Source organism: Poecilia latipinna, unplaced genomic scaffold (genome assembly GCF_001443285.1).
Source record: "Poecilia latipinna isolate Pla-1442-1.1 unplaced genomic scaffold, P_latipinna-1.0 Scaffold1550, whole genome shotgun sequence".
Classification (NCBI taxonomy): Eukaryota; Metazoa; Chordata; class Actinopteri; order Cyprinodontiformes; family Poeciliidae; genus Poecilia; species Poecilia latipinna.
The window spans coordinates 128,750-151,996 of record NW_015114166.1 but is presented as its reverse complement, the minus strand read 5'-3'; the positions used below and the strand labels follow the sequence as shown (position 1 = coordinate 151,996).

The window sequence follows — 23,247 nt, the reverse complement described above, 5'->3', positions numbered from 1 at the left end:
CTTGCTGCACTCGATAACGCTCCATAACATTTGGAGACATTGCTGTTTAAAATTCAAATAATTGCTCAATGAATATGTGAGTGGATTGCTAAATATATATGCACAGTCTATCCAAGAATTTACTCTGGGCACTGAAACACGGGTTCCTCATCATTTCTGCTGAATTCAAACCACTTTTCTACCACTGGCATGGCGTGACCTTTACCACAACTATATGCTGCCTCACTTTTTGGGAAGATGAGGAAAATGTATTCTCTCGATCTCTTCCGCGACTTGCTTCTTCTCGTGTTTTACTCCGCTCTCATCCCTCAAGGTTGCTAAAACAAATCATTCCAGCGGGCCTGCACTGTGTGATGTGCCAAAACTGTAGACACATTATGATTTTTTTTTTCAGCGTTTTATTCATGCCGCGAGATGCACTTCTGATTCTACGAATGAAAATATGTATTGCTTTTCTCCCCCGAGACGGATGAATTTCAGATTAGTTTTGTTGCCACACCCAAGTACTTCGCAGACTTCTTTGCAGTGTACCAAACCTATGTTTCATTGTGTCACACTTCAGACAAAATACAGCTTAAAGTGGCGAACAAGCATGTCATGATACTTCTCCATTACAAGGCTGTCAGTGATTTCAGTTTGCGGCACCAACAGCTTGCCTGGTCCTTTTTACTAATCCCTCCATTCTGTGCCACAGTTCTGTGTGTTTGCTCTCTCCTTCTGTTTTCCCCCCTTTAATCAGCCTCACATGGCAACAACCACACATTACCTCTAGAACTGTGATACACGTTAGCCCATTTAAAGTGGTCAGAATAAATTTGGTAATTGCACGTTTATGTACGTGGATGTTCGCGTCAAAAGGCTAATTTGAATTCGAACAGATTTGAAATGTGTGACTTTGTTCAGTTGGACCAAAGATTTAAATTAAATCAAATTAAATTGAACTTCTTAAAATGACAGTGTTATGTTAAATCAACATTTTTTTAGCTGTAGGTTATATTATATTAGTCCATTAAAATTTCAAATTTTAAGTCATTTGAAATCTATGGCATTTTTTTTTAACAATTGAAGGTAAAATAGTTAAGTTGTGCCTGGAGAACACATAGGACTGTCCCTTTAAATCTTCTGGAAGGGCTGTAGATTTGTACAAGAATATGGCTCCTATCTTCCTTAAAGTTGCAGTAACCAGCCTTAAAAATGAGATGTATTTTTTAAAAATGTTTTTTACAAATTTGTTAAAACTGTCACCATGTTGAGACAGTAGGAGAGAGAGAAGTGGAAAAAAAAACATTTTCTCCACCTCTTCCCTGTGCTGCTATTGCGATTTGCACAGTTCTCATCCAAAAACAACCAATCAGAGCAAGGAGGAGAGTCTGTCAATCTGTCAATCAATCTCATGAACGTGCTGCTAAAAAAAACAACTTAACATTACAGGAAAACTGTTTATTTGCCATCATCACTGACCATGCCACCTAGTCTTATCATTCACAACAAACTCTGCTGATGGGCAGCACTAAGACCCGCCTCCTGGCTCTGATTGGTTGTTTCTAGTTAGGACTGGGAGAAGGCAGTGGAACTCAATTTATTTTTAATTTTTTTACTGATCTCTCTCATACCATGCTGTCGTGACATAGCAGTTTCAACAAATATGTTTTAAAAAAATTCTTTATAAAAGTTACATACTGCTGCTTTAACATAATTCTACTGATGAACAGACATAAACAAACAGGATGTAAAGGTAAACTCAGGTTAATTCATTCCTAAAGCCTTAAATCACTTCAGTGACCTGAAAAATAACCAAAGCCCCAGCTACCGTAAAAAAACATATTTCTGTTCTTAAAGTTCTTTACGGAAATAACTCAACAAACTATAGACTTTCCTTTTTCATGCTTGTCTTATTTTAAAAAGAACAGCAGGAGCTCCACTTATCTTTAGAATTTCTGTCTACCCCACAATCAAAGGAGCCGGGGTCTGCAGAGTGTCTGGGCTTTTAATCTAGCTGCTCTCGTCCTCCTGTTCATTCACCCATCTGCATGTTATTCTGCACTCCTTCAATCCGAATCCACCAGAAGAATGAAGTGGTTCTTATCGATGTTCAGCTGGTTTGTGGGAGGATGTGGATTATTACTATAAACTGACATTTACAGTTTTGTTGTTGTTGTTTTTTCATTTTTTGTGGAGGTTTAACATTTTGACTAAAAAATGTCATTCTGTTAAAATAACGACTTAAAATTTCCATTGAATTACATTAACTCGACTTAAACTATGATTTAGTTTAAGTAAACAATTTTCTGATGTAGATGAAGGAGGGAGTGACTTTGTGGTAAACTATGAAGAGCTAAAACTCTACCTGTTTAAATTTTAATTTTCTTAACAATAGGTGGAATAAACTGACTTAATCAAGACCATCCCATGTTTGATAGGAACAATCTATGAATTTACCACTACCTTGCCTCTATTTCTAGCTTAGCTGAAATTTTTCATGAAATTTTGAATTTGCCCTTAAATCTTTTGTAAAGACTGCATCAGCAGAACGGTTAGGACAAAAATCCAGTTAAGAGGGTCATGTAAGAGTCGGTGTATTGAAAAGGGGTTCGGGTTAGAGTCAAATACTGAAGTTACATTAACAGATAGTTTGTCATTTATAATATGTCCTCAGTAGTATTTCTACTCCTAGAATATGTTCACACCTTATTTATGATGCTCTGACTTCATTCCAAATTTTACAAAAGGGGATCGGCTTATTTTTCATGAGGTCAGTTTTTTTTTTTTTTTTTTTTTGCTGTTCAGTTTTATTCAACACGTAATCGTTGACCGTGGTTTTAAGATGGTAGTTAAACAATCCAATCTCATCCACAGTATGTGAAGCTCATGAACTTCGAGGAGGAGGTTCGGGCACACCGGGACTTGGATGGCTTCTTGGCGAGGGCTAGCATATTGTTGGATGAGACAGCCGCCTCCCTGGACGACGTCCTCAAGAGAATGTTGCACCACGTAGGCGAGGACAGCCACGTGTCCGAGCCCGGGTGTAACTTTGAAGAGGTGATGAGCATGCTTTTCACAGATGCAGGAGCTCAAGAGGTCAACGGTAAGCAAGAATCCCACACCTGAGCGTTAACCATGCGAGACAAAACACAAACTGCAAGGAGAAGTCAGTGAACTTGAAAACGAGTCCCGATCAGACTCATTTGTCAGATTAAAAGCTGTTAAACATACTTTTTTGTATTAAAAATAGTTTATTGGTCTGATGTAATATAATATTGTGTAAAACCTATTTTGTTGTTTTATAATATTACAGAAAAAGAAGCCTTATGACAAGGAAAATGTTTGAGCTCAGACAAATGGAAGTCTTTTTTTTTCTTACATTTTGGAAAAAATCGTTAGTATGCTCAAAATATTTTCACATTAACATTTTTGAGCTGTACATGTGATACAAACAGAAATAAGAAACATGTTCAAGAAATGTTTTCAGCCTGATTTCCATGACTAGTTGCATAATATTAAGGTTATGTTGTTCTGTGTGTGAGAGGAGTTGCTCTGAATTCTAGTAATATTTTGAGATCAGAACATTGTCATTCATAGCTAAGATTTTAAACTGACGTTAGCATCTTGTATAAATGACTGTTAGCATGGCTAGCATTAAAGAAACAGCAACACAGATGTTTAAAACTCTGATAAAACAGAGCAAATTTTTTACTTTACTGTGTGGCAGCTAACAAAACTGTTGTCAAATGTCAAAGTGAGACTCAACAGATTTACTTTCACATTTGGAGCATCACAGCTTTTGCCATAATATATTGTATAAATAATTGTATAATAATTGATAATTGTATAAAATAATACATATACATATATATAACTTTTTTGGAAAATGCTTTGCTTATATCAAATGTTATGGCTACAGAGATGGAACATAAAGGGAGACTGGTGGGGAAAATGTTCAAAGGGAAAGAAAGAGACGGGAGTAGAGGAAATAAAACAAGTCAACACCCTTGAAGTCTGCTTCTAACCCTACAAAAAGAGAGAGAGAAAATGCATATAAAACAATAACAAATCCATCACTGAAAAGTACATTATACAAGTTCATTCAAGGCAACCTCAGCTCAAAGTAGAATCTGAAACAAATGAATCAGGACAACTTTGTTCTCCATTCAGCCTTCCTGTTACCTACTGAAAGTCTTGTTTTTTCTCACAGCTTGAATAAACACCATATAGATCTTGAAATGTTGGAAAAACTAGTTTTCTTTAAACTGCTTTACATCTCTGTGCTTCTCGTGCCCTGCACTGAAATATTTGATCCTGTCAGTATCAAACAAACCTGAAACTGTAACTGGAATAGACATATGGGTCATATCGTTGGCATTTCTTTATTTACTAGTTCCACAGCATCCAAACAAGATTTTGGTCATAAAACAAATTATGTCCACAGACAACTGAACCAAGAAGCAGTACCTAACCCTCCAGGGTCTGCAGTGGTACAACTTAACTATTCTTTAACTATTCCAGGCCAAAGCCTTTTACTGCAGGCTCACAGTTCTGGCTAGAAAAAATGAATTGACACAATAGTTCCTCCTGCTTTGCTGCCCTCTTTCCCTTCTAAATCCCTTTACCATTAGTGTATTTCCTTCAACACTGGTTGTTTTTTTTTTTTTCCCCCGACTGAGAGGCAAGCAAGGTACCGTCGCGTTTGGACAAATCTCCTCAGCCTATTAGAGCAAGAGAAAAACAACCTGCTGCATAACAGTATGGATCCATTTTTGATACATTTCCATCATAAAAGAAGTCAAGGAAACGTTTGCTTTAAAAAAATAATTTTGTAAGGAAGAAGTTAAATATATACATATATCTATTTTTGTCTATAGAATTTCTGCTACAGTCCAGTGTTTCTGTACTTGATGAGCATCAGGCGGTAACATTAGTCTGCAACCTGCTCTTTGACCAGAGTTTTTCCGGTCTGGCTGCTCTGGTGTCCACAGCTGTGTTCGTTAGTCTGAGGTGGTTTGTGTGCGATGCTCGCCCTGCACCGCAGGCCGCCACACATTCACAAGGTGATAATTGACTTCTGTCATCAATCACTCACGTAGCTTTTCAAATGGCTTTCTGAGGCTCTGAGGCTGTGGCAGCAGCTGCTGCTGGCCTGTTCTGTCCCAGAATACCCCACAAGGAGCCTGTTTTTGGGTCAGTGAAAAAGGGTTTGCTACGTCTGTTGGTCGGATGCTTGGAGCTACTCTAAAAATTAATATAGGAGGACATTAAAAACATTCCTGATCACAGCATTAAAGGGACAGGATTAAGTAAAATCAGCATTTTAGCGCTTTACATCATGTTATATTATTCCCTCAACAAAACCATACCTGCTTGCTTTGATTCTTTCACATATGTTTGAGAAACCTTTAATCTCCATGGCAACCATTCAGCTGTGCAAAATTCCTGGGTGGATCTAGCTCTGCCTTCAAGGATGAAGCTCCCCCTGCTCTTAAGTTCAGTTTCCAAGCTTCAGAGCTTCCACAGAGCAGCCCTCCTCCACTCAGCTCCTTCAGACTAGCCAGCAGCAATTAGCAAACTCCTGGTGGAACTACAAATCTGCTGAACTCATTATAGGAGCTACTTCTCAGTGCAATACTGATAAAAATGTTGTTAAAGGGTTAATGGAGAAGCCATGTTGAGATAACTTCCAGAAGGCGAAGTTTCAGAAAGAGTAGGATTTTCCTAAAGAGACAGAGGCACGATTTCAATTTTAAATTGCAAAGTAACATTTCTTTTACGTCATATTTGATATATACAACATTTCTGTAATGACTTAAGTTAACATAGTTACTTTATTGTGCTATAAAATGGTGTTATATGCCTGGAAAACACAATATTGCCCCTGTAATAGTAAGATTGAAGACGTTCCACACCAGGCATCAGAACATTTCTCAAAGGTCCTTAAAATATTTCAATAATAACATCTTAAGACTACACTCACACATAAAACATAAACATGCAATGCTGTTAACATTCTGGGCATGGCATTACTAATCATTACGTAAAAAAGATTTTCATTTCAAAAGCGCAGCAAAGTCAATATGACTCATAATGAATAATTAAAGCTACTAAATAATCCTAAAGTGATTCATAGTGTTTACATAAAGAAACCCGGTTTATGTGCCTGGAGCTTAGAGAACCTCAAGGCCTCTGCCCTGGATGCACTAAATGGAAAGTTTCATGACTTGAGAAGAAAATAAAAATGTTAAACTGTTGCATATTTAGTCATCTTCATACTTTGATTAAAGTAATTATAAAAAAAACTGTTTTTATGTTAACAGTTTGTTTAAAAAAAAAGTCATAATTTGTGTAAACTTTTAATTGGATTGAAATTTCGTTAATGTTATTGAACTGTTCCACTGACATCCCTACTCAAATATTGATTAAAGTCTTCCAAAATAACATTTATAATAAAATACTGTATTATTTTTTTTACAAACTTAAATCAATTGGAAAAAAATAACAAGAGGAACAATAGTGGCATGTTGTTTTCAATATGATCCCAAATAAAGGTATATACACAGCTACAAAAAAGTATTTACCCCCTTTTTATATTTAAACTGCTTTTTGTATTTGTCTTAATTTAATCTATAAATATTATTTCATGATCTGAAACTTTTAAGTGTTTCAAAAATTCATAAGTTAGTGTTGGTCAAACCTTCTTACAAGAGATCATCATGAATTTTCACTCTAATGGAAATGATAAAGCACTGTTTAAATCAGCTGCAGAGTGAGTTATCATGCTGGGTGGATGCATTAGCATGAGGAGCAAGAAAATATCACTTTTAAGCTGCGAAAAAGCTACAAAATGCATTTAATTACATTTAAAAATACCGTTAAGGCATCAAAATGACACCGTTACTGAAAACTTCCAACAAGTCTGCTGATTTCAGATATTTTTAATTAAGTTCAGCATACTAATTATTTAATAAAGATCCCACTCATTAATATCCTGTTCAGGAGTCCGTTCCCTTCAGTCTGAATTCCCAGATATCAGGAAAGATTCCTGAATCCGTCTTTTTCCCTTTTTTTTTTTTTTTTTGGGTGGGGGGGGGACGTTCTTGGGGAGGAACAAAGACCCTTGCTGTGGGAATAAGTTTATATCACACCCCGAGTACGCTATCAACAAGCCATATCTCTGGAGGTATTAATTTCTGCCGTATCTGGGCTCCCTCCGCCACAGTGGGGTATTACAGCTGGCGAGCGGGCCAGCTCATTTGCGGCTGTAATACTGTACAGCTGTGAGATAAAGCGAACAGGGGAAGATTATAACGTTCCCTGAAAAAAGGGGAGAATTACATAAAATGAAAAAGATGAAAGCCCAGAGAGATAATTAGTCCTGCTCTGACATGTAGAGAGGAGTTTGGTTTTGGAAGCCAGCATGCTGTTTTTGGCTCCACTTTTGTCTTGGGATTCAGCATTAAGGAAGGAAGAGTGCGTGCATTGTGTTGAGGAATAATGCCAGCCATGCTTATGATGATGCAATGCTTGGATAAGGGTTTTCACTTTAGACATTTGAACAACCATCTAAGTGAAACTGGCATCATCTTCTGACATGTAATATTTAAAGCAGTGAATGATTTGGGGACTAAATATGCCTGAGCACGTACTGGTACAGTGGTTGCTGAATGACTAATAGGTAATGTTGTGATTAAAGGTGTATTGTGTAATTACATTTTCCTCTCTTCCTCTATGGTTTTGTAAGGAGTTGGAGTTTTCTCTGTTAGGTGCACCAATGACGTTGCTCTGGTTCTGGTTACTGTCCCTTCATTTCAACAGAAAATGTTGGAGATATTATTTCTGACTCTCCAATTTACCTGTATTTATGTAATCTTCCGTTTTTTCTTCTTTTGGTTTTGCTTTTTCAAATTATGATACAAAAAAAATTGTTAGCTGTAAAATAAAATAAAAACTAATTTCTTCTTTCAAAACAAGTCTGTTGTCAAAACACATTACTATTATTTTTAGTTTAGCCATCATGTAATTATTTGTAAAACTGCTTGAGTTGTTTGTTAATTTCTACTAAGACAAGGGTTTAAATAAAGCTGTGGACTTTAACTAGGCCTATCTAACATAGCAACATGCTTTGATCTAAACTATTAAAGTGTTGCTCTGTATTTAAAGTAGTAGTGAAGTTAATGGTAGGGTCTGTAATCAATAACATTTCATTTGAAAACTATGTGTGGATATAATAGGCAACATTTTCAATTCAAAACCCCTTTTTGCTGCTGAATTATTGAATAAATAGATGTATGAGCCACCAGTGGGCCGAGCGGAATGGCTGATGTCTCACTTGTGCATCAGATTTACGGTGTACCAGAAACGCACAAATGCAAAGGTTCCATCTGGAACAAAATAAAAATGTGTTTAAAACATAGGCTTAAACTAAATTGTGTAAAAATAAACCAAAATAACACACTAAAGTGGCCACTGTTCTGTGGAAAGCTGAATCTCCACCATCACAATTTACAAAGTAACGTTTATGGTTGTAATTGGTGAAAAATGTTATCAGCATGAATACTTTTGCATACACACTAATAAATCTTCTGTCACAACATTTATAAACTAACCTACAAAATTCTGTAGCTATTTCTGGTCCCTAATTATTCCTGCAATCAAATGAGGATCACATTGTAACCTTACAGTGTCATTGTTAGGCCTGAGGTGAGAAGGGAAGGTGTGAACAGAAAAAAACACAACTAAACAGCAGATTTAAATCCTCAGATTTGACAGATCTAACCCATCATCCCTCATCCCTGCTATAAATATTCTGTGCATAAATTAATGAGTCAACAGGAAGGTTTCACACTGGAGGGCAAAGGTTCAGGTAAAAGTGTACTGTGAGCATTTGAGCAAGTAAAATAAAAGCTGGATTCCAAAGAAAAGGTAAAAATGAATCATTTGGTAGAAGGATTGTTTTTCCTGTGTTGACAGCTGCATGGATTTACATTTGAGACCATAGCTTTCTAAACTTGTGTAAATCAATTGCTTTATAAGCATCTACAATCTACTTTGTATCCGTAAGCTTTTGTTTTGTCCTCTGAAAAATTCCTTTTGTCGATCTGTGCATTCAGACTATGACTGAAGCTCCGTCAGGCATGTGAGCGCTCAAGCTCACTGACTTTTAAAGTTTACAGTGGGATTTTGTACCCATCGGGTCGCCAAAAATCACAGACTACTTGCAGGAAAGAGATGGCAAGAGCTCCACGTTTCTGGACTGCTTTGGTTTATGCTGTATGGAAAAGTGAACAGAACAAAGCACAGGAGGTGGTGGTTCAAATGTTTTAGAAATCATTTAAAAATGATTTAACTAATATGACCTTGTCAGCTTCAATGGCTGGAGGTGTGTTGGCTAAAGTCGGCCAGCTGACGTTTGCCATAAACATCTGTGAAAGAATTAGCCACACTCAGGAGCTCAGTGAATTCCAGCTTGGGTCAGAAGCTGCGTCTCCATGTCAAATGTGCGCAAAACTTTATTAATTCTGTTGATGTCAAAAAAACACAATTTTACAATTACGTAACATAAACGCATTTAAAATCCCACGTGAACAAGTTTGTCCAGGCGAGAAGACGCTAAAAAACATGCCGCGCCATCATCCCCCGTACCACTTCCTGTCTTCTCTTTGTCTTGTCACCGTTTGTTGATCACATGACTTGTGTGATGTGAAAAATGTCTGACCATTGCAAAAGGTTCGACAGGAGGGTTGTGACGAGAAGAGGTGGATGACATGAGGCTGATTTTTGTCACACATCTGCCACAATGAGAACCGATTTCGGCAGTTTGGCTCGAGGCTTCCTGCAGGAAGGCTGCAGGAAGCCAGGCAGACTCTCAGGAGACAGTTTGTCCAGTACCTTATAATCAACAGTCAACAACAAAGATTTCAAATCAATTTCAAAATAAACAGCAAGTCGGTGAGGAGAAGCAAGTAGGCTACTGGGGAAATATGTTCAAGCCTTTTGGTTCGTGTCAGAAAATAAACTGCAGCATTCTGGATGGGCTGTGGAGGCTGACCTGACTAACACTGACAATAATCCAATTGTAATATCTTAAAAAGGTTGGCTCACCCATTCAAGGTTTTAAGAACATAGAAATCCTTTCAGTTTTGCTGTAAAATGCATACCTTCTATTCATATTAAAGTTTTCGATTTATAGTTTTTAAAAAATGAACTAAATAGGTTTGGGGATTCTTGAAAATGTCAGTCTAGAAAAGGGAGGAAGTTTGATATGAAAATAGGTAGAAACTCTTCAATTTTTTTTTACACAGTTACACAGCATATTTTTTATGGAGCTTTTTTTGTTGGAAGATTTTTCAATTTATTCAATAAAACAGAATCCATCAGCAGTTCCAGCAGACTGAGCTGAGGATAAACTAAAACAACTGCTGATTGGACCCGGGTAATTCTCACCTGTCTCTGCCGCATTGCAGAAGTTTTCCACTCACGCTTCTCTGGGGAGACGATTTGTTTAGATTTGGATAAACTGCTCTACACACAAATTGTTGGTACGGTAATCAGAACATGCAAATCTGACAGCCCATCTGTGGGCACAGATTTTATATCTGTGTAGAGAAACGATAAATCTATGTTTACAGAAAAAAAAACTTGAACTCTTGGTGTTCTGCATAGTTCCCTGTGCAAAGATTTAGAACAGTTCTCTACATAAATAGAAGATAACATAATTGCATTAGAGCTGGCTGCATGCAGAGTGAACTTATGCATTGTGTCTCGGTGTCAGCACAGCCTTACCATCTGCCACAGTGACATGCAGCTCCTCAGGTCTGTTGTTGTGCCAAATCAAAAAGAGGCTATATGAGTTAAAGTGAGGTTTCATAAGTTGAGCTTTTATGAAGAAATAGAAAAAAACCAGCAGGGGGAGTTTGAGTTCTCACCTCAGGCCAATTACAAATATCGAAGTTTTCAAAAGTGTTGTGTTTAAAACTGATCAAATTCCTACACATTTAAAGCCACAGGATGTGACGTTTATAAAAAAATATATATATTTTTTAGATATTTGTTGAAACGAACCATGTCCTGACACTATGGTGTGAGACAGGTGATCTGTTGAGAGCTGCTTTGCCTTTTCCCAGTGCTAACAAAAAACAACCAATCAGAGGCAGGAGGCGGGTCTTAGCGCTGTCCATCAAGCATACCCTATTGGTCTATGCTACAATACAGCTTTGTGAATGCTAAGGCTAGTTAACATGGCCACCAATAATGGCAGATGAACAAGTTTTGATGTAATGGTAACTTGTTTCTCCACCTTTAGCACATTCACAGGTTGATTGACAGCACTAAGCTCCTCCTCCGGCCTCTGATTGGTTGTTTTTGGTACATTTCTTCAGACGGTAATGGCAGCATAGGGAGGATTTGGAGGAGACTTTTTTTCACAGTTTATCTGTCTCATATTACACTGTCACAACATAGTGACAGTTTCATTAAATATGTAAAAAAAAAAAAAATTATATAAAAGTTACATCCTGCAGCTTTAAGCCCTTTCACTTAGAGCAAGGAGGAGAGTTTCAGAGTCGTCTTAGTCACTTAAAGCAAAGCTCCGTCTCCCTTTGTTTCCAGCTTAGTGTGGTGAACTATCAGCAGCTCCTTATCACATGACCTCAGAGGCTTTCCTCCACCAGTCTGATGCATCAGAGGACTACTGGATGCTCTGGAGTCCTCTGATATAACCGGCCGCCTGGACAGGAAAATCGAACCAAGTCGGAACAGGAATTTTGAATTGCGTTCCGGAATAAACCAGATGTAGCAGTGGAGGCACATGTGAGGCTGGATGTTTATTTCAGAAGCCTGGTAGCAACGTTCTGAACAACCTGCAACCGGCCTTTATTTGATGAAACAGAAACGATGAAATATCATTTCCAGTTTGGGATGAGCTGATACAGCAACAAGTCTCAAATGAGAAAGTCAGGATTGAACCAGAGGCTTTAAAAGTTAACAGGACAGACCCAAGTATGAGTAGATGCATCAAAATCAGAACGGACTACAAAACAAGGATGCTGTTGTTGCCCCTGCCCCACTATTGCTGCTCACTGCCAGTCAGCTGACTGAATGATGGTTACTTCACCTCAGTTTGACTGCTTGAAAATATCCCTGCAATAATATTATACGATAGAAATTACAGATCAGTTCTGACGGTTCAGTTTTGTTTTAGTATTTACGTCAAAGTAACAATAATTGAGTATGATAGTTATTGTCAATATCAGTATGTTTGTTTTTGCAGCAGTAAGAATGTTTCTTTTCTGTTTTCCTTTGCTTAAAATTAATTGTAATTTGTCTGAGATTCTTTAATTTAACTCAAGGTGACATTATTGTAGTGACCCATGCGCATTTTTGGAAGAAACTTAATTTATCTTGTGTTTTTCATTCTTTTTGTATTTGTCTATCTTTTCCTAATGATGCTTTTGCAGCAGGAGTTATAATACAAATTGAATTAACGTGTTGGACCTTTTAAAAGTACCTTTCAGCATTTTATTGTTTATTTCTCCTTTTATTAATTGGTTTTAAAAATTGACAAAAGAAAAATCAATTTTAGTTTGAATATTGAAAGAAATGTTTTCTCAATACCAGCAGCTCCTCACCGTCAGACATTAATAACACTAACTTATGTCCAGCGATGAGTTTTTTTTTGTTTTTTTTTTCCCCCTCTGCTGGTGTTATCAGAACATTGAATTGAAACCATTCATTCCAGCTCTGCACCAGCTCAAACGCTGGTCATTTTCTTCTTCATCCTGATCTCTTCTTTGACATCTTTGGGGTTTCTTTGAACCAAGCAAATGCAGAACTGCTATCAGTGATAAAATCCAATTTTTGGTAATAGCCTTTAGATAGTAATAAAGATGAGATCTCAGTCCCGCCAACAACGATATGACATTGAGGGATCTTCTTTAGAAAAGGATATTTAATATGCATGAGGTAAAAGAGGGCAGGAAATGAAGCTTCTGTTCAGCAGAGATATTTATGTGCATGTCTGTTAACCAGAAAATGTGTGTACGTGCGACCAGATTGACTTGGCGGTGTGTGTGTGTGTGTGTGTGGTTTTTTTATGTATAAAACCTAAGAAACTGCTTACTGGTGACTGTACTGACTATTTTTTTTTCTCTTGGTTTTTTTTCTCCCACCTGCTGCACATGCAGAGAAGTCTCAAAGTTTCGTTTTCTTTGATGACGGTAAGCTGTGTTAATTGGATGAAAATGTCAGCATCAGCCCCTGTGAGGCTGCAATCAGTCGTTCACTTCTCTACCAATCACCATCAGTATGCCATTTGTGTTTTTTTTCCCTTCCACACTCAGGACTGGGTTGATCTATCTAGTCATCAAATGATTACAGACACCAGGGAAATTTCACAGTGTCACAGATATGCCTCTTCACCTGCCCCTTAAATCTGCCGCAGGTCCATCCAGCAGAGTCCGTTACTTTGGTTCTTTTCTTGTGCAACAAGAAAAAGGAACAAAAGAAAGAGACAGCTACTTGTTTAGCCCTCAGGTTCCTACTCATTAAACACTTTCAATTTTGATCACGTTTCAACTGCAGTCATTACAAAGCAGCACATAATAATGAAGTGGAAGGAACAGGATACATGGTTTTTAAAAAACATTGCTGAAAAAAACCCGGCTTGTTTGGTGTACACAGATTTATTTACATATTTTTGCCAGTTACCTCAAAGTGAAACAGTCATTTTATAGGAATTCATTAAATATTTGATGATTTTTATTTATTTTTACATTTTTAATGATTTTGGATTACAGGTAAAGAAAAGCCACAATTCAGTGTCTCAAAGTCTGAAAATCACATTAGATCACTCTATGACACACGTTTTACAGTCAAAGTCAGATTTATTTTCAGGGCACATTTCAGCAACGAGGCACTAAAATATAACGGTCATCAATTATGAAACAAGAAATGTCATTGCATTTTGTCAAATTGCAAATACCAAGTCATTCTCCCTGTTGTTGTTCCATGTTTTACTGCCACAATTTGTCCCTCCACTGAATTTTCTGTGAATATCGCTGGATTCAGAACTCTGTGAACAACCAACTTCTAAAGCAATGACCTTCTGGTTTCCCCACTTTGTGACAGGTGACTCTTTACAGGGTCAGGAAACCTTTGCAGGTGTTTTAAGTTGATTAGCTGATGACACAAAGAGTTTCCATTTAACACCTTTTTCATAACATTCTCGTTTTCTGAGACGGTGAATGTATGGTTTTCACATCAAAATTGCAAGACAGAAAGGCTTGGAATATGCTGCTAAAAACCCTCCAAACTGTCCCTGCTGTTGGGACTGTTAGTTTTCTCCACTGTTTATTCAATGAGAGTATCATTACATATCAACAAATTTAAAAATAAGATTAAATGCAGTAACTGAGTGGTTTAGTTGTTCAAATCACACTTGTTTATGTGACTGCTGTCCCAAAGACGGGCATTCCAAATGTTTTTTGAGATGCTGTGACATCCACTCACAGTCATACTGTTGCCTAAAAAAGTAGTAACAACTAGTTTTAATTTATTTTGCAAACCTGATATCCTTCTCTTGCCACTTCACAAATACAGACAAATTGCGTCGGTCTGTCGTCTCAGATTCTAATAAAAACAGATTGATGTTTCTGGTTGTAACATGACGAAACAAAGAGTTTTATAAAACATGATTTAAATTTCATCAAAGCCTCTCAGGGATAATAAAGTTTGACCTCTGACCCAGTCCCAGTGGCCCCTCTCATCACTATTTGACATCATAGCCTTTGTGAGCTGCAAGGTGATTGGCTATGATGGATTATTACTGAAAACGTTTCACCTGCTCCTTCAGTAGGGAACATTCCCCTGGTTTAATCACCGTCTTCAAAGCTCCCCACACTCACAAGGAGCCAATCTTCTTTTTTTCTTTCCCTCCTCTGTGGTGTGTGTTTGTGAGTGTGCGCATGTGTTTACCGACAGGTCGAACAATGGTCGAGGCCACAGTCGATCTTTTCTCTTTTTTTGCAGCACATGATCTTTATTAAGAACACCTCAGGGCATAATAGAAAAGGTTTTTATATGCGAGGGCCGGGGGGGTTTTTTTTTCCCTTTTTTTTTTTTTTTTTTTTTATACACATTTAAAGAAACACTGATAACCTCTGTGTTCTTTTGTAGCAGCTCATCTCTGTAGACGTTCTCCTTTTCTTTGATGTTCAACTGGCACACGGACCAAACGAAATATTAACATTTGAATTATTGGCCTGGTTTAGCTTGTTTATAAATTCATCTCGCGCTTATTTGTCGCTGTCGGCCACAAATTATTTACTACCTTACGGGATCTGGGGGGGAAACGGCAATCTGGGTTTTTTTACCCTACAACCAAACTGCATGGATAACACAATAAATGATTCCACCAAGAACCCAGAGATCAAAGTGGGCTATCCAGCCATCCATTCTTGCCTCCTTCACATTTATTCATTATTTTCCATTGAAGTTTGTCACGTTTGATATGCTGTGTGTAAGCATATGTGATCTTTTGTGTGTGTGCGTGTGTGTGTGTGTGTAGAAACAGCAGTGTTTGTATGGCAAATACTGACGAAACCATGCGGAAATCTTTACTTCAATGACAAGATTTGAAGAAATCTCAATTAGTCACCTAGACGATCACACCAGCAGTCAATCCATACACATTCAAGATAGTTTTAGCCATAAAATCCGACTTTTAAATTAGATTTTTTTTAAATCAGCCATATGGAGCATAAGTACCGTAATTTCCAAACTACTAACTGTACCTAGACATAAGCCGAACACTCTAACTTACAAATTTTGTTGCACTCATCTAATAGCCACAGGTGTAACATGAGATATTACATGAAAACATCAATTTTTGTTTCCACTTTTAATGAAATACGTAGTGGTAAAATACACAGATATGTACAGTTTCCAATTAGACTGTGACCCTGCTGCTGAAAACAAAGCAAAAAACAGGAAAACATTTTTTCTCCCCATCTGAAGTTAAATCAGACCAAACATTTATTATTTTAGCTTAGTTAGGATCACCAAAAAATTATTTCTATTTGCTAAATGCCAGAAAACTTAGCATTTAACCCAAATCATGAAGTTTAGAAGATAGTTATCTCTGACATGCATGTAAACTTTTGGATTTGAGGAAAGCTGCAAAACCATCTCTTGCTAACAAAATGTAGTTGCTAAGTTTTCTTTGCGTTTGCCCAATACAGATTCCAGCTGTTTTGCTCTATTTCCGCACTTTGATATTTCCGATTCAAAACATCTAAATATCAAAGACTACTTGAGAAAATACAAAATTTAATCTTCTATTGAGTCTTTTTGCATCACTGTGATGGAATTGTTGAGCATGAAAAGCTTCCTCAGTGTAATCCCATTTCATCTCAGGTTTGTGTCGTCTTGTGCTTTGGATCATTGCAATACTAAGACTTGTCGATCTGAAAACCTCTAACCAGCCCCATCACAGTATCTCTACCACATGTGACTGTTGGTACAATGTGTGTTTTTCTGAAATGTGTTAATTTTATGATAAATCTAATGTGGTGCACACCGTCCAAAATGTTCCAGATTTGTTTCATTGTTTGCAGAGGAGTTAGAAATCACAGAGATTGAGAGGTTTTTTGGGGGTAAAAAAAAAAAAAGGAGTGGATTTTTGGTCAGTCGTGGTTTTCCCCAGTTGATGCAATTTTTTTTTATTATTTTAATTTTTTTGCAACATTCCTATAGTTGAATCACAAACACAGATCCTTAACTGTTGCACAAGAGGTCTGCAGCACTTTAGCTGTTGTAAGTAACAGATGTTGGAACATTTGCTTCTTCTGCATGCCCTGGACCCATCTGACTAATAAACTGACTAAACGTTCTGGCCTGGTTTGTTTAGGTTTTTAATCGCTTGGAGTTTACTCTCTTTGAAAAGAAACCAAACCACAGGGAAAAAAAAGTTGCAAGTTAAACTCTTCAGCTGATTCGAACCAAAGGAAACCAACTCTAGGCGTGAAAACCCTTAGTCAGAGCTTCACATTTATTCAGCATCATTTCTTTTTTTATTAAAACTGGAGTTACATTAAAAGGCAGATAAAGGCATTAGAAGTATTTTAGTAAGCCAGGAAGTGCTGCTAGCTTGAATTTAAAAATATGCCAGCTTGAAAAATAGTTTATTTTTTCATGAGTTGAGAGAGTAAACCTTGTAGATGTACTTTGTTCATGTTGTGCACTGATTGTGTCACTTGTGTGTACAACACATAGACATGAGAATTATATAAAGTAATTGTAGCAAAAATGTCGAGTGACATGTTTATCACTGCTAACTGTATTATTAGCCGTTAGCTTCTCTGTTTCTGTGACGTTAGCCTGATAGTCTGTTGGCTTAGAGAACCATGTGACCTTGGTGAGCACATTGGCTGCTCTCACTCTGTGATTTCCCTCCACTCTCCTGTAACCTCTGCTACTTTCTTTTTTATCCTTAATCCCCCTTCTCTTTTTCTTTTAATCTTTTCTTCCTCTGCCGTTTTGTCCGTCTCCATTTCCCGCTCTCCCCTCATCTCGTCCCTGACGTCAATGGGAAATTGGATGGTTTTTGATTACTACTTGGCTGTCAGGCTTACTGCTATTAATTGAATTGAATCCCTGTCCATCTCCTATATTTCTCTGCCCTCTTTCTGTTTCCTCCTTTCCTATTCATCTTGTCTGTTTTTTTTTTTTGGGAGGGCTTTTTTGTTTTATTTTTTTCCCCCTTTTTGACTTTCATGCTCCCCCCCTCTTTGTGTGCTTTTACTCATATCAGCTCTGCTTCCATTTTTTTTCCTCTCCCCATGTGCACTACCTCTTGTTCTCCTTTCCTGCCTGTTTCCTTTTCTATTTATTTCTCCATTTCCTCTCTCTCTCTCTCTCTCCCTCTCTCTCTTTCACACCATGCAACCGCTTCTTTTCCCTTCTTGTCCTTCTCGTCTCTTTTATACTCTACTTTCTTAATTTTTGGCTATACGCACACGCGCACACACACCTCTCTATTATCCTCTGCGCTCTTGCTCCTTGAGCACAGTGATACTGTTGTCATGGTGACGCCCATCATTTTCTGGCATGAATGGAGGATACTTTATTGATGAGATGGCATGGCAGAGGGAGAGAAAAGAAGAGTGATGGAGAGAAAGACAAAGACGCAAGGAAGAAAGAAATCACTGGCAGGGAAAATCAGAATGATATGGAAATGATCATCCCCGCTGCTTATGATACAAAACATTTCCAGCCTGTCATTTTCCTATTGCTGATTAGCTAAAGAGGATGCCACGAGACAAAAAAAAGCCAAATGTTCTCTGTATATTCAGTCCCCGTGAAAGAATATCCCTCAAAACCCAGCAATTCATCATTTTTTAGCGCATGTGAAGTCATCCTGGAGATTCCTGTTATCCGGCAGCAATGTGCTGCCTTCAGCAGCGCTCCCCGTTTAATCATTCTGCAGCACAAATATGTCAGCATATTAAAATGTGTTTTTCAAAATGAGTGCTGGTGTTTCCCTAAGGTTGGATGGACATCCTTATTAGCTTGTCGTGGTCTGATGTTTCCTCGGTGCAGCCAGGCGTCACTGTCTAAAGCAGAAGCTCATTAGATACGTCTGATGTAGACATTATATGGAGAGTCTGAGCACAGCATGTTAGGCAATACCTTCCTATCCAACACTCTATTTTAAACCAATGTATGATGAAATTAGACATTTTGTAAAGGCATTAATGCTCTAAGTCAACTAGAAATATAGTTACTTATGTCTCAGCTCTGCCAAGTAAACATTAAGTTGCCATGAAGCAGCTGTATTTGTTGCAGTGGAAAAATGATATTTTTGATTGGACTCAAAATTATATTTTGAGTCCAATCAAAAATGTGTGACGATGGGAATGAATGTTATCTTTAGCTAACTTGTGTCTGACATCTGACCTACAGTTCATCTGCTGTCTGAGACAATCCAAGGCGTGACGGCGACAGCCACCGGGGTCCAGTACCAGCAGTCCTGGCTCTGCATCCTGTAAGCATCTGTTCCTCTGTCTGGGTATTTTCATGCATGATGCCACAGCTTTTTTGTCTTTTGTTTTCAAACATTAGCATGAAAGAAATACTTTAATTTTGACACAATTTGTTGAAAAAAAAAGAACAAACCATGTTAAGCTTTTGCTTTTTATTACACCTGAAATTACATACATCTGAAGCTGCAGTATGTAAATTTTATATATTTCTGAAAACTTTCACTATTTTCTGACAGTATAGCAAAAGTCAGATAATATATCAAAAAAATCAAGCTCCTCCTCTTCCTCCTTGGCCTACTATTGTCGTCTGAAGAAACGCACCGTTCCCGACCAAAAAAAAACCCAATCAGAGCCAGGAGTAGGGTCTTAACGCTGTCAATCAGGCTTGTGTATGCAGAGCATCTGTGCTAATGGTGGAGAAACAACTTACAGTTACCGGAAAACTCTTTATCTGTCACCATCAGTGGTTATACTAACTATCTTGCGCATTCACAGGAGGTTGAGGTTCACTGACAGTGCTAAGCCCCTCCCCTTTGCTCTGATTGGTTGTTTCTGACTGGCAGCTGTGCATTTCTGCAGATGGCAGTAGGACAATAGGGAGAAGACTGGAGTTTTTTTCCCCACACATTATTTGTCTCAGCTTTAATTCATATGTAAAAACAAGCATTTATATATATATATATATATATATATATATATATATATATATATATATATATATAATTTTTGTAAGAAAAATAACATTCTGCATCTGTAACAGATTTTTTGTTGCATTTCTGACTAAATAACCACTGCACAATGCACAAAGAGAGAACATCTGAGCAAAAGCGTCGAAGCTATTGGACCTTTCAAACATACTGAAACATTACAGTAATAACTATTGTATGGGGGTAATGATTCAAATCTGAAATATGTGGTGTGCATTTGTGTTTAGCTCCTCTGAGTCGTTGAGCAATAACCTTCCAACAATTCAGACTTATGTCTTCATCAGCTTTTCTGACCTGAAACTTCTGCCCATTCTTCAGCTCAGTCCTGTTGCTCTTGCATAAAGAACATGCTTGCTTAACTAATAGTTGACTTCTTAACAAACTGTCCTGTCCAGGCGGTGGATCTTTGCAGGTTCTTCAGAGTGGTGACGGTCAGCTTGGCTGCTCCTCCGATCAACTCTCTGGGTTTTTCAGGTTTATTGGAATGTTCTGGTGAACTAAACCGAGCTCAGTGAGAACTAACTTAAAGCTTGTTATGCCGCTTTGAATAACCTGGTAGTTCGATTCTAGCTGCTAATTAGGCGACTTTTTTAGGGAAGTTTTTGTACCGGATTTTTTTTATTTACCTTGGGTGAGTCACTTCTTTTGTTTTTGTTTTTTTAATCCTTTTTAAAGACCGGAAAGTATCTATGAGATGATAATGTACCCTATAAAGCGTTTCATGCTTGGTAGGAGAGCATCAGTCATTTGTACAAGTGTCTCAAAACAGCACATTGATATTCAACTCACAGAGTTTTCTCTCTCCCTGTGTAATTATAAGAGCAAAGGAGGAAGTTAGCCGATGATGATAGTGTTAAAGTCCACCGTGGGAGAGGGTCAGCACGGGGGAGAGAATCAGCATAGCATCAGATTTTAATATCTGTTGCTTTTTGTTGGCTGTTTCCAACTAATGGTCATATCTCTATTTTTTTTAAAAGCAGGAACACAAATGAATTGTTGAATTCAGGAAGATTTTTTCAACCCAAATCTAATAATGCATGGAAAAGCTGTGTGTGTGTGTGTGTGTGTGTATGTGTGTGTGTGTGTATGTATATGTATATATATATATATATATATATATATATAAATCCTACATTTTTGTTCTGTGTTGTGTATTCAATATTCTGGATTTTGTCTTTACTGATGGATTGTTTTTATGTTGATGTTGCTTTGTCATTTAGTAATCACTCAGACATCCTTACCATACTGGTACCATTGGAAATCCCCTTTACAAAAAGCTTCTTCATGAATAAATGAATCAATTGAGAAATCACAAAGAAACTGTCTTAACCCTATAAGACATAAGTTTCAAATGTCTGCTTATTTTAATTGTGCACAGTTCTTTAAATGTCCAAATATATATTTGCCCATTTATCCATATTAACTGGAACTTTCAATATCTAGCGAGTTATTTGTGCAATTTATCATCTATTAAAAAAAGAGCTCTTCAGATTAATTTCACTCCCTTCTTTGGTGGGGGGTGAAATTACTGTAATAACATGATATTGTCTGGAAAATGCAACGTTTCCCCTTTCAGAAACCAGTGGAATTTCTCAGATAGCGCAAAGTTTGGCAGAACGATGGCACTGCAAATTTGGCTGGATTGTCACCGCTACATTCGGTCTGGAAGGGTTAAGGTGGAACAGCACAGGCTCCACCTTAAGAAACTCTGATTCTCTTATAAATGTATAAAAATGTACTGAATGGAATTACATAAGAAAACTTCTAAGGTCCTGTTTGAAACAAAAAGCTCTCTTGCTCCCCCAGTGATCCTGCATTATCCGTGTCCTCTAAAACTGACAGTGATGACTTTCTCTCTTTCTTTCTTTTTTATGAAAGTCAATAACGTCAGGGGAATAATGTCCATCAATGTGTCACAACTTGTTTTTTTATGTGGTTATATGTGTGTGTTCATATGTTCTGCTGCTGCCCTCTACACCTCTTTAATTGCCCCCCGGGAACAGATCAAGTTTTATTGAATTAAGCTGAATAACTTTGTTTCTGGCTCTCTGTTTTCTCAGTTTCTGTGTGTTTGATCCAGTAACTCTCCCTGACATTTCATCGTTACAGGATGACATAAAAATATCTACCTGTCCAAACGACATCCTGCTTGTTACGTTGTTTAAAAAATGTGTTTCCTGCCATTAGCTCTAATAACGTACTACAGGAATTCACAATATTCATTTTGAACAGGTCCACAGTTCTTTCAAACATGCTGTTGTTGAGCCCTTCTCAAAGAAGTGCTAATTGGAGCTAACACAGCATAAATATTGCAGGCCTTTCTATAATTTCTCCTTTATCTTAAAACTTCTAGAAAATGGTGTCAGACAAGCTCATTCCTTTTATGGCAAATCTTGTGAAATTCAGTCTGATTTTTATAAACTTTATTCCACATAAACTGATTTATTCAAAGTTTCTAAATTTCATGTTGGCTGACTCTGGAGCATCCTCTGTAATGCTTCTCCTGGAGTTTACATTTGCATTTCTCACTATTGATCACAGTATTCTGATTAACTATAGGCTCCCAGGTGTAGTCAGAATTGTGGGTTTAAGCTAACATAATATTTCAAGCATTATTTTTTTTGGTATTTTGGCATCTTCTGCCAAACCAAACCCCAGGAACTTTGGTATCATTTTTTTATTCTGCAATCCCACTTGCTAGAAAACCATTCCTCTTCTGAGAAATATTTCTAAACTACAAACTGTGGTGTTTAAAAGCCGAATCAGAGACGATTAATCTATTTCACGTCCTCTTGATTATCGGAGCAGCCTTTTCACATGTTTACTGTCTCCAGTCGGGTTTTAACCAACACATTTTAGAATTCGTTTTAAAATTTCAGTCCTTACTCTCAGAGCCCCATGTGGTCGAGCCGCAGCCTTTATCTCTGACTATCTGGAGCCTTACAGCTTTTCTGGCCGTCTGATATCGTCCCGTCTTGGGCTGCTAATGATTCCTCTAAACACATTTTAAGACCAGAGGGGAGAAATCTTTTAGAGCGGTGGCCCCCAGATGGTGGAACCCGCTGCCTTCATCTTTGTGATATCTTCATTCTGTTGATTCTTTTAGAAAGAAGCTGAAGAAAATTCATCCCGACAGGCTTGTAACCAGTTCTGTGCTGTACGATGTTAAATATTTCTTGTTTTACCTTTTATTATTCTACCTTCTGTGTTTATTATGCTGGTTTTTATTGTGTTTCTGGTTTCTGATCTGAGAAAAGTGACAGATTAATATTTTTTTTTACTTCACTTCATTTGTGAGGTCGCGTGTGAGCGAACACAAGTCTAGCCAGCAAATTTGAATGCTGTCTAACTGTTGCTCCACAGAAAGAGGTTAATCTATGGAAATGAAGGGCACCGCTGGTGGGCTGAGCCACTGACATTTGTAAAAAAAAAAAAAAAAAAAAAAACCCCCCCCTTTTTCCCCCCCCCGCCGCTGCAACGCCAAAAATCCCCAAGGGCCCCTTGGGGGTTTTCCC

The 23,247-nt window shown here is 37.6% G+C and overlaps 1 protein-coding gene across 4 annotated transcripts in view; it reads left to right on the top strand.

Moving 5' to 3' along the window:
• The window catches only part of slc4a11 (solute carrier family 4 member 11), a 121,536-nt gene that overhangs the window by 50,097 nt on the left and 48,192 nt on the right, over positions 1 to 23,247 (top strand). For 3 of the 4 annotated variants that reach the window (XM_015058559.1, XM_015058560.1, XM_015058557.1), the window contains 3 exons: positions 2,857 to 3,085; positions 13,170 to 13,202; positions 18,946 to 19,027. In XM_015058559.1, coding sequence (XP_014914045.1) covers positions 2,857 to 3,085; positions 13,170 to 13,202; positions 18,946 to 19,027 — 344 coding nt within the window. The remainder of the gene's footprint in view (positions 1 to 2,856; positions 3,086 to 13,169; positions 13,203 to 18,945; positions 19,028 to 23,247) is intronic. The other variant, XM_015058558.1, reaches the window with a different exon arrangement.